Consider the following 12,382-nt stretch of genomic DNA (forward strand, 5'->3'; position numbering starts at 1 on the left):
GCAAATACAAGATTTTGTTGTGTTGCTATGCAGGGGAAAGTAGCAAAGTAGTTAGACTGCCAGCCATGAATATTTTGGCATATTTCAGTGCATAAGTATTGCCTTAAGTTTAGAGAAAGTAATGGGAAAATTTATGAAAAAATTATCAGATATTTTTTGCATAGTAAGAGTTAGTGCTAAATACATGAATGCAATGGTTTCAAAAATTCATATACAGAAATATCACCATGCCTTCTGCATGTTATTGATGTCCCATGTAATTAGTTGGCAGTCATGGAGAGCAGATCTAGCAGCCCTGTCAGATTATATATCACAAAATGGTTACAGATCAATCAAAAGTACTGAAGCTTGTAACAGCTACAAGTTGATCTGTAATGGTACCACAAAAAGGTTAGGTGGCAAAGGCTGAGTGTGAGAAATCTGTGGCTAAGACAGCAAAGAATGGCAACAAGAAGTATTTTCATACATGTGTATACAAAAAGGAAAACAAATCAGGTGAGACCCTTGTATATTGGCTATGTAAAAGTCTTAGATAATCTAGCTAATATTGTTGATGAATCGAAGAGAAGAGGTACTTCACCTCAACCTTTACAGACAAAAGGTCCTTTATATAGGTGAGAACAGGCTATGTAAGTGAGGTTGAGTAGTATGATATTAGTGACATTGAAATTACCGAAGACTATATATTTGAAAAAGTTTCAAGTCTAAAAGCAAGTAAGGCATCCTAGAGTTGATGACATATACCTAATAATGTTGAGGTAGGCAGCAAGATAGCACATTGAACATTTAAAGTTAATTATGAGAACATTGTTGGACTCAAGAGATTTCTTTGAATTGGAGAACTGCTAGTATATCTCCAACATACTAGCAGTTCTCCAACATACAGAGGTGGCTCTGAGAGCAAAGTGACTACAGACTAATCAGTCTGGCTTCAATAATAGTGTAAATCATTGAGGCAATAGTGAGCATAATATAGGAAACAGAAATGGAATTCTGAAGGATACAACAATATTTTGTTAAGGATAAAACAGTCACTCGTGCGCTAGATGTACGAAATAATTTTGACCTTTTTTTATTTGGATTTTAGTAAAGCATTTTTTACTCGGTTCCTTATGAGAGGTTATTGTATAAGTCAGAATGTGTTAAAACCATGGGAAAGATTTTAAGCTGGGATCACTGCAAGATTGTGAATACCGTTGAGGCTAACATTAGAAGTGGAGTCTTTTCCAAGGATTGGATCTGGCACTACTGTTTATTTCCAATTTTCTTAATGACATCAACAACAGAATAGAGCACACAACATCAAAATTTGCAGATGGTGTAAATATTAGTGGTTAGTCATCAGTGCCAATTAGTGTTCCTTCAGGACACTAGGATAAACTTCAAGGATCGTGGCAGCTATTTTTTAATGTAGCAAAATGCATTATGTTACGCCTGGGGAATAGCAATCCCAAAATAATTTTTACATTTGGTGGGATTGAATTAAATACAGTGCAGGGAGGCAGGTATTTGGAAATTTTAATACGAGCAAACATGAATTTCTCCGAGTATCGTAGACAGGCAAGTGTTTGTGGTGTCCTATTGATGATTTATCGAACTTTTACTTGTAGTGATCGGGAGGTCATAATCCCACTATATAAGGCAATTAGCAATAGTAGAGGCATATGATGCAAGAAAGCAAGCTTATACAGCATCAGCCAAAAAAAAAAAAAAAAAAACCCTTCCCATTTCACCCATCCATTCATTCCAAATGTTTGTCTAGTTCTGCCTGATTTTATTTAAGCTGTCCACGTCTACAACAACAGATGGAAGTTTGTTCCAGCAATCAACCACACTCTGGCTAAAGGCATATTTCTACACATCTGTTCCACAAATGCCTTTCCTCAATTTGAATTTGTCCCCTCAGGTGATTAAGAATCCCATCAGCATTGAGCTTGCTCAAACCATTCAAGAACACCTCAATCAGATCACCTCACAGGTGCCTAGTCTCCAGACACTATAATTTGCAGAACTTAAGCCTTTCTTTGTAAGAGCAACCGTTTATTCCATTCACTAATCTTGTTGCCCTTCTCTGCACTCGTTTCAGCAGCTCTACATCCTTCCTAAAATGAGGCCTCCATACCTGTATGCAGTACTCAAGGTGTGGCCTGACCATTGCCTTATACAAGGGGATAATCACCTCCTTATCCCTGCTAGAAATTTTTCTGCATATCATTGACAAGACACCATGAGCTATTCTTGCTGACTGTCTGCACTGCTCAGAAAACTTCATATCTGACTACACAATTACCCCCACATCCTTTTCATTCTCTACCACCCTGAGTGTAGTACCACACAGTTGATACATTACTCTGGGGTTACTACTACCCATATGCAGTACTTTACATTTGTCTGTGTTAAACTTCAGTTGCCACCTCTCAGCCCATCTGCTCAACTTTTCTAGATCCTGTTGCAGTAGTGTATTGTCATTAGTGTCATTAACAACCCTGCCAACCTTTGTATTATCTGCAACCTATACCTTCATCAATATCACTAATAAATACAGAAAACAACAGTGGACCCAACACTGAACCCTGGGGGACTCCACTAATAACATTAGTCCATGAAGAGCAGTGTCCATTGATCACCACTCTGTCTTCTCCCACTCAACCATCCCTCTTTCCCTAGCAGCAATTTGTCCTTAATGCCATATTGCTGCAATTTGTATAGCAGTCTTCTATGTGCAAAAGTATCAAAAGCTTTCCTAAAATTCAAGTATATGATATCAAAATTATTTTTTGCATCCAGTTCCATTGTGACCACATCATAGTATCCAATCAAATTGCTCAGACAAGACTTCCCCATAACAAACTCATGCTATGTCTGAATTATAACTGATGTCTTGTCTAGGTGATCCTGCTATGCTTCTTTCACCAGTGCCTCCATTAATTTCACCGGAACAGAAGCTAAACTAACTGGTCTGTAATTATTTGTCAGTCTTTGATCCTCCTTTGGATTGGGGTCACATTTGCACATCTCCAGTCCATGGGGACCTCCCCTGAGTCCAAGGAAGCTCTCATAATTATGGCAAATGGGTTTGCTTACTTCCTTTGCTGCCTCCTTTAATATAACTGGATAGATCCCATCCACTCCATCTGCCTTTCTTATGCTTAACTTCAACAGTTTCTCCTCCACTTCGCTCTGAGTTATTACAAAATCATTTAGCTCACTGCCAGTATTTAATAAACCTTTAGCATTCCTCTCCCTGAATAACCCTCATGTGTGAATGTAGATGCAAAATACTCATTCAGATCATCAACAGTCAAACCATCGATATCCGGTGGACCAATCTGATTCGTCCCCTTCCTTCTAGAGTTTACATAAGTAAAGAACTCTTTGCTGAATTTATATGTATCCCGTGTATTTTTCTTCTCCGCCACATGTCTATTTAGTTCATCTGACATCCATTTAGGCCTAAACCTTGAACAAAAATACTTAGTTGGTATGAAAGGCCTAGTAGCTTCTAAGATTAATTTTTTGAATGCTTCCCATTTAAGATTTGCTGTTGGTAATATCATCAGTTGGTCCCACTGTTTAGAATTTAAAAACTGTCTCAGACCACCGTAGTCACCTTTACAATAGCAAAAACCCTTCTCTTTATCCCTAATTGTTGTTACATCTGAGTAAATTCCACACGAGCACACTGTGATCACTGTCACCTAGTGGTTCCTTTATCTGCAGATTCTTAATGCATGAAGAATCACTACTGTTAATCAGATCAAGAGTATTACTCCCTCTTATTGCCTCTCCAACATGCTGCTTATTAGCATTAGCATTAGTAGAGGCATTTGATGCAAGAAAGCAAGCTTATGCAGCATCAGCCAAAAAAAAAAAAAAACCCACTTCCACTTCACCCCTCTGTTCGTTCAAAATACCTGTCCAGCTGAGCCTTAAACTTATTTAGGCTATCAACCTCCACCACAAGGGATGGAAGTCTGTTCCACCAACCAACCACCCGCTGGCTAAAGGCAAATTTCCGCACGTCTATCCTACATCTGTCTTTCCTCAGTTTGAATTTATGCTGTCTCAGGTGATTTTTCTGAGCTAGAGGAAGAATCCCATCAGCATTGAGCATGCTTAAACCATTCAAGGCTTTATACACCTCTATCAGATCAAGAGTATTACTCCCTCTTATTGCCTCTCCAACATGCTGCTTATTAGCATTAGCATTAGTAGAGGCATTTGATGCAAGAAAGATTCTTAATGCATGAAGAATCACTACTGTTAATCAGATCAAGAGTATTACTCCCTCTTATTGCCTCTCCAACATGCTGCTTATAGAAAGCAATCATCCAATAAATCCACAAAAGTCTTGCTAGTGTGCAATTGACCCATCCACAAGTTCCATTCAATATCTGGGAAGTTAAAATCCCCCATTATAAGACAGTATGATTCACTGGCCCACTATTTCTCTGTACAGTTGTTCATTGTACTCATCAAAGTCATTGGGCATATAACACTTCTATTCTCAATTTTTCTTTCCCGGTGTTTATGTCACACCAAACTGACTCAACATTGCACTGTCCACCCATGTGAACTGGAGGCACTTCCTTAGATTTTGTGTTTCTTAATTAATAGCGTAACCCCTTCTCCCTTCCTATACTGTCTATCTTTTCTGTACACATTGTACTCTCCAAATTCCAATTCTGCATTCCTTATACCTGTGTGATACCACATTTCTGATATCCCAACAGTATCTGCCTTTGATGTTTCGACAAGCACCTGAAATTCATCAAATTTATTTACTAAGGTTGTAGCATTGGTGTACATGCAAGTATACATGCACCTGTTCTTATTCTTAGCTACCCTAACACAGCCCATGTATTTACTTGTTCCACGATGACTACCAGCAGTCTCTGAAATCCCTAGTACCTTTTTTTTCCATGCTGCTGCTCATTTTATTGTTTTCCAGGCTGCTGCTCATCAATTGTAAGACTGCGCTTGAAATACTGTTCAAGAATGAAGACCATGCCTGAAAAAATTACATTGAACTTCTTGAAAGGGTCCAAAGATGGACAGCCTGCTCAGTGAGATCTGAAAAAGAATGTCTGTCTGAGGAAAGACTAACAAATATGTGGACTACCTTGGCAACCAGCCACCATTGTGTGCTTTAAGAGAGGGGATAGTAAAATGAATGCAAGCAAAATTTTCACTGGTATAAATGATTACAGGACTAAGGGGCTGCCATAAATTAAAATTATTGGGAAAGAGTTTTAGACCAGATTGTAGGAAGTTTTCTTTGAGCCAGTGAGTTGCTAATCACTGAAATAAGTTACTCCATTAATAGTTGAGGCTTGGAGAAATTCAGAAGTTAATTGGATAGTTAGTTACCTATATCAGTAGGAAAGCACAAGCCAGTTAATTTTCTTTTTTTTTTTTATTATGTTTTATTTTATTATTTTTTTGGCTGGCATAGCAAAAGCCTTTATTGCACCAGCAAAAAAAATAAAAATTAAAAAATAGGCCTCATTACACTGTATAATACTAATACATGTTGCTGTTGACAATGCCATATCTATAGGCAAATCTTTGATTGTGCTGGTTCACTAGGTTACTTTTTATGAAAATTTCAAAATAAAACTATCAAAATGTGCGATGTAAATTTGTTTACATCAGGCACTGATATAAAAAAAAAAAAAAAAAATACACTATGAGAAATTGTTCAGTCATTTGGCCAGCTTTAACTTGGCATCCTACTGTTATACTGTAGAACTTATTTACTGTATGATGTGATTGGAGAACATACATTGCGTGGTCAGTTTTTTAGGCACATCTACGTAATAGCAAGTGCCCCCCCCCTTTAGACCTCAAAGCAGCTTGGATTTGTTGCGGCATGGACTCTAAGGTTTCAAAAGCATGCCATACAGATGTAGTTCCATACCTACTCAGCTGCTTCCCACGTTTGTTTGATGGCGCATTACGGCCTTAGCTGCCACTGTGCCATTAAAAACCAAATCAAAATCAAACGTTTGTTTGAAATTGAATTGTTGCAGATCTTTACTCTGAAGATTTTGTTTCACCTCATTCCAAAGGTCCTAAGTCAGATTTAGATCTGAAGACTGGGGAAGACCACTGTAATAGGCTGAATTCACTCATGTTCCTTGAACCAGTTCTTTACAGTTCTGGCCTTGTGGCTTGGCACATAATTGATACACTGCAGCCATGAAGGGATGAGCCTGGTTGGAAACAATTTCCAGGTAAGCTGTGGCATCCAAATGTTACTCCACTGTTATCAAGGGGTTTTCAGTGTGTGCCACAAAGACTCCCCACACCATTATACCTCTACCACCAGCTTGAATTGTTTATACTTGGATGGGTCTGTGTTCTTGTGCTATTTTTGCCATATTCCGGTCCTGTCATCAGTATGAAACAGCAGGAACTGGAATTTGGAGACCAGAAAATATATTTCTAATCCTCCAGTGTTAATGTTGCTGGGCCGACTGTAACTTTTTTTTTTTTTTTTTTTTAGCTGACAGGAGTAGCACTCAGTTCAGTCATTAGCCATTATACCCTATCCATGACAAGGGAAGATGAGTTATGCATTCTGAAATGCATCTTTGGTTACTACTGTTGTTTTGGGTTGTTATTTAACTGACTAACCTAACTTTTCTGTTACTCAGCACAAGTCTTGTTAGCCTCTGTTGGCCTTTCACAGAACAAGCTGTTTCCAACCACGGGATCATCATTGGCTGGATGTTATTTGGTTATTGGACCAATCTCAATACATCTAAGACAGTTGTGCATGAAAAAACCCCAGCAGGGTTGCAGTTTCTGAGATACTCATACTGGCTTGTCTGATGCTGACTACCATGCCACATTCACCACATTCACAGTCACTTAAATCTTTCTTCTTGCCAATTCTCACACTGAATTGCACACACAGCATTCCTATGTATCTGCCCACCTGCTTTATATCACGTGGTATGAACATGTGGTGCTATTACTGAAAGAGCTCTCCATTTCATATAAAAAGTAGGCATATCTAATAAAGTGGCACACTCATTGTGCACAATTGTTAAAAGTTTTATATTTAATTAATCTTGTTTTAATCTGAAATTTTAAATGCAGTTTTTAAATGCTATTTTGACATAATTTGTTTAAAACATTTAAAAGCCCAATAAAGCCCTATGTGAATTTTATTTTATTTTTAACTTGAAAAATCAGTGCTATATTTGTCTTATCCATCGATGAATAGTGAAACAAACAATTAAAAAAATAATAAAAAGTAATGGTAATATATCTATATGCAATAAATCTCAAATTTCTTTATTGTTTATATGTGTATAATTATAAGGATATTGCTGTTTAGAAAGGAAAGGATAGTAATATATTGTATATATATTTTATTTGGTAGTTATATAAAGAATTTGAGGAAAGTGAGCAGTTACGTGCTGAAGAAGAAGCTGCAAGAAGACAGAAAGTTCCACGCACCCTTTTAGGTCAAGAAGATGATGGAAAAGCAGAAAGAGAAAGGGTGGAAAGGTTATGTGAAGCTCGCTTAGAATTTGCACAACAGGAACGTAAAAATGCACGAAATTTCGTTAAACTACTACAACTGTTATTACCCAAGTTGTTAGCAATCCGAAGTTCAATTGAAGCTGATCAAGCTCTTCAAGAATTTGCATCAAACTGTTGTGAAAGTGAGTTATACTTTCGGTTTTGTTGGTGGTACTTATTAACTTGAAATATATGTGAGTTGTGGGGTGGTTTATAAGTTTATTGTCTAAGTGTGAAATAGCATTAGCAGTGGCAAATGATGCAAGAAAGCAAGCTTATACAGCATCAGCAAAAAAAAAAAAAAAAAAAAAACACCTCCCATTTCACCTATTCATTCCCTCCAGTAGTTTGTCTAGTTTTTCCTTGAATTTATTTAAGCTATCAACTTCCACAACAGATGGAAGTTTGTTTCAGCAACCATCCACTCATTGGCTAAAGGCAAACTTACACACATCTATTCTGCAGCCATCCTTCTTCAATTTGAATTTGTGCCCTCTCATGTGTGGTCTGAGCAAGAGGAAGAATCCCATCAGCAATAAGCTTTCACAATCTATTCAAAGCCTTAAACACCTCAATCAGATCACCTCATAGGTGTCTGGTCACCAGATGCTGCAATTTGCAGAACTGAAGCCTTTCTTGATAAGAGCACCCCTTTGTATTGCTCACCAATAGGGTTCTTCTGTATATTATATGGTTATTATAATTAAGTGAGACATAAGACATACTTTGTTTTGTCGTTACAAAGTACCACACTCCTGATAGACTAAAACTTAATATGCAACTAAAATAATCAGGAAAAATAAAATATATGTCACTGAATTCTACATTAGCATTAGTAGAGGCATATGACGCAAGAAAGCAAGCTTATGCAGCATGAGCCAAAAAAAATAAAAATGCTCCCATTTCACCCCTCTGTTCATTCCAAATACCTGTCCAGCTCAGCCTTAAATTTATTTACGCTATCAACTTCCACAACAAAGGATGGAAGTTTGTTCCAACTACCGCTGGCTAAAGGCAAACTTCCGCACATCTATCCTACAACTGCTCAGCCTTAAATTTATTTAAGCTATCAACTTCCACAACAAAGGATGGAAGTTTGTTCCAACTACCGCTGGCTAAAGGCAAACTTCCGCACATCTATCCTACAACTGCTCAGCCTTAAATTTATTTAAGCTATCAACTTCCATAACAAAGGATGGAAGTTTGTTCCAACTACCGCTGGCTAAAGGCAAACTTCCGCACATCTATCCTACAACTGCTCAGCCTTAAATTTATTTAAGCTATCAACTTCCATAACAAAGGATGGAAGTTTGTTCCACCGACCAACTACCTGCTGGCTAAAGGCAAACTTCCGCACATCTATCCTACAACTGTCTTTCCTCAATTTGAATTTATGCTCTCTCAGGTGATTATTCTTAGCAAGAGGAAGAATCTCATCAGCATTGAGCATGCTCAAACCATTCAAGGCTTTATACATCTCAATCAGATCACCTCATAGGTGCCTATTCTCCAGACACTGTAATCTGCAAAACTTAAGCCTTTCTTCGTAAGAGCAACCCTTTGTTCCAATCACTACACTTGTTGCCCTTCTCTGTGTAGGCGCCTCCGTAGCCAGGTGGGAAGGAGCAGCAGTGCGTAGCACACGCTTCTTGATTAAACCGGGGTTCGAGCCCGTCACCACCAAATACGGAGGATGCAGAAAGGTCAGGGAATGACCACCGCATATCCTGGAGCAATATGGCCGTAGTTGCTAATGCTCCTAAAAACCAAATAACAAACAAACAAACCCTTCTCTGTACTCGTTCCAACAGCTCTACATCCTTCTTAAAATGAGGCCTCCAGACCTGTGGTGCCTCCGTAGCCAGGTGGGCAGGAGCAGCAGTGTGTAGCATATGCTTCTTGATTAGACCGGGATTCGAGCCCGTGACCACCGAATACGGAGGATGCGGAAAGGTCAGAGAACGACCACCTCATATCCCCGGAGCAATGTGGCTTTAGTTGCTAATGCTCCTAAAAACCAAAAAACAAACAAACAAACAATCCAGACCTGTATACAGTACTCAAGGTGTGGCCTGACCATTGCCTTGTACAAGGGGATAATCACCTCCTTATCCCTGCTAGAAAAATTCCTGTATATCATTGACAAGACACCATGAGCTATTCTTGCAGACCGTCTGCACTGCTCAGAAAACTTCATATCTGCCTGCACAATTACCCCCAGGTCCTTTTCATTCTCTACCACTGTCAGTGTAGTACCACAGAGTTGATACGTTACTCAGGAGTTACTGCTTCCCATATGTAGTACTTTACATTTGTCAATGTTAAACTTCATTTGCCACCTCTCAGCCCATTTGCTCAACTTTTCTAGATCCTGTTGCAGCAGCGTACTTTCATTAGTGTCCTTAACAACCCTGCCAACCTTCGTATCATCTGCAAACTTGGACATTAAGCTTGATATACCATCATCAATATCATTTATAAATACAGAAAACAAAAATGGACCCAACACTGAACCCTGAGGGACTCCACTAATAACATTAGCCCACGATGAGCAGTGTCCGTTGATTATCACTCTCTGTCTTCTCTCACTCAACCATCCCTTTATCCATAGCAGCAATTTGCCTCCAATGCCACCCTTCTCCAACTTGTGCAGCAGTCTTCCATGTGCAATAGTATCAAAAGCCTTTCTAAGATCCAAATATATGATATAAAAGTTATTCCCTGCATCCAGTTCCTTTGTGACCACATCATAGTATCCAATCAAATTGGTCAGGCAAGATTTTCCCTTAACAAAACCCTGTGTCTGAGCTATAATTGAAGTCTTGTCTAGATGATCCTGCAGTGCTTCTTTAACCAATGCCTCCTTTAATTTTCCTGGAATAGAAGTTAAACTAACAAGTCTATAATTACTTGTGTCACCCTTTGATCCTCCTTTGTGAATTGGGGTCACAGTTGCACATTTCCAGGCCATGGGTACCTCCCCTGAGTCCAAGGACAAAGGTAGACAAGTGTTGTGAAAATCCTACCACCAATAACAATAATCATTATTGCTACGGAACAAAGAAAAGTAAATTTATTTTTATTTTTAATTCCTCTGTTTTATTAAGAGTAATTCTTATTTTTTAAATTTTGTTTTAAGATGTTTAATTTTTTAAAACATTAAAAAATTACTTTAAGTCTAAAGACAGGATATTATTTGAATAGCAGTTTAATTTGCACCTCACATGTCCATTATTTATATAATTTCAGTTTCCCATCTGAAAAGGGTTCTTTATAACAATAAAAATGTGTCTCCTTTATGTTTTGCCTGTCAGTATTAGTATTAGAAAATGATGCAAGGAAGCAAGCTTATACAGCATCAGCCCAGCCAAAAAAAAAAAAAAAAAAAACTGCAGCATTTGTTCATCTCTGATAATTTCCTTAATCATTTCTTAAATTTATTCAAACTACCCACTTCATTAGTACCGCCGTAGCCTAGTGGTCAGGCACGCGGGTGCATAAGTACACGTGCCTTGAGTGACCGGGGTTCAAGCCCTTGACTGCTGAATATGGTGCTGTTTCTTGTATTCTGGCTATCTTGTGAACTCCTCTGACCGTTTGGTTGTCCCGGAGTATAAACAGATAATTTAATTTATTTATTATGATAATTCTACTTCCATGAGCCTGTTGGATTTCATTTTGGTTGCTTCCTCGATGGATGACCTGTGATGTTATTGTGGTTTCAGGGACTGTGCTGATTGAGATATTCCCCTTTACTGTTAACTGCTGTACTGTTAACCGTTCAGGTTTGAGGAAAAATTGACTTCTTCATTGTGATCACAATTCCTGATTTAGACTTCTACTTCCTGAAATGGACTTCTACTCATTTTGATTCTTCGTGGAGGACCTACAAGTATCAGTTGGATCCTTGGAGAGCATCATAACTTTACGTTGGAACTTTATAATGTCAGATACCTTCATGGTTATTGCATTGTGATATGGACATTACATTGAGAATGAATTTGACCCTCTATGAGGGAATCTGAGATAACTGTGCGTCAACATTGTTCGGTGGTACAGCATTGTAAATAGGTTGTGGAGTTGCCGGGAAAACTGACTGGGACCGTATAGTACAAATAAATAAAAAATAAAATAAAATGATATCTACTTCCACAACACTAGATGGAAGTGTGTTCCAATAATCAATTATACTCTTGTTGAAATCTATCCTATGGCCATCCATTTTTCAGTTTGAATTTAGTGCTCCCTTATGTGCATCATCTGAGAAAGATTATTTAATGCATTTAGTTTACGCAGTCCATTTAAAGCCTTAAACATTTCAATCAAGTCTCCTTGCTGCAAATTGCAGAACTGAAGTCTTTCTTGGTAAGAGTACCCTTTTGTGCCCTTGACTAAGAGTACCCTTTTGTGCCCTTGACTAAGAGTACCCTTTTGTGCCCTTGACTAATCTTGTTGCTCTTCTTTGCACTCATTCCAACAAATCTATCTCCTTTCTAAATGTGGCTTTCAGACTTATGCAGTACTCAAGATGCACCCTAACCATTACCTTATACAACAGGTTAATCATCTCGTCTCTGTTAATAGGCAAAATTCCTGTATGCCAGTTGCAGAACCCCCATGAACTGTCTTAGCAACTTGTCTACACTGCTCAGATAACTTCTTGTTGGATTGTATAATTACTTCTAGATCTTTTTTGTTCTCCACCACCTTGAGTGTAGTACAACCCATTTGGTATGTTATTGTGGGATTACAGCTACCCAAGTGCGTGCAGTACCTTGCATTTAAACTTCATATGCCTTCATCAATATGGTGCCTCCGTAGCCAGGTCGTAAGGAGCAGCAGTGCG

General features: G+C 38.3%; 1 protein-coding gene across 1 annotated transcript in view; it reads left to right on the forward strand.

Moving 5' to 3' along the window:
* The window catches only part of LOC150081364 (brefeldin A-inhibited guanine nucleotide-exchange protein 3), a 235,668-nt gene that overhangs the window by 92,645 nt on the left and 130,641 nt on the right, over positions 1 to 12,382 (forward strand). Inside the window, exon 15 of the mRNA XM_090380184.1 lies at positions 7,394 to 7,679. Coding sequence (XP_090236310.1) covers positions 7,394 to 7,679 — 286 coding nt within the window. The remainder of the gene's footprint in view (positions 1 to 7,393; positions 7,680 to 12,382) is intronic.

This window comes from Mastigoproctus giganteus, chromosome 8 (assembly GCF_048544385.1).
Source record: "Mastigoproctus giganteus isolate SK-2022 chromosome 8, ASM4854438v1, whole genome shotgun sequence".
Lineage (NCBI taxonomy): Eukaryota > Metazoa > Arthropoda > Arachnida > Uropygi > Thelyphonidae > Mastigoproctus > Mastigoproctus giganteus.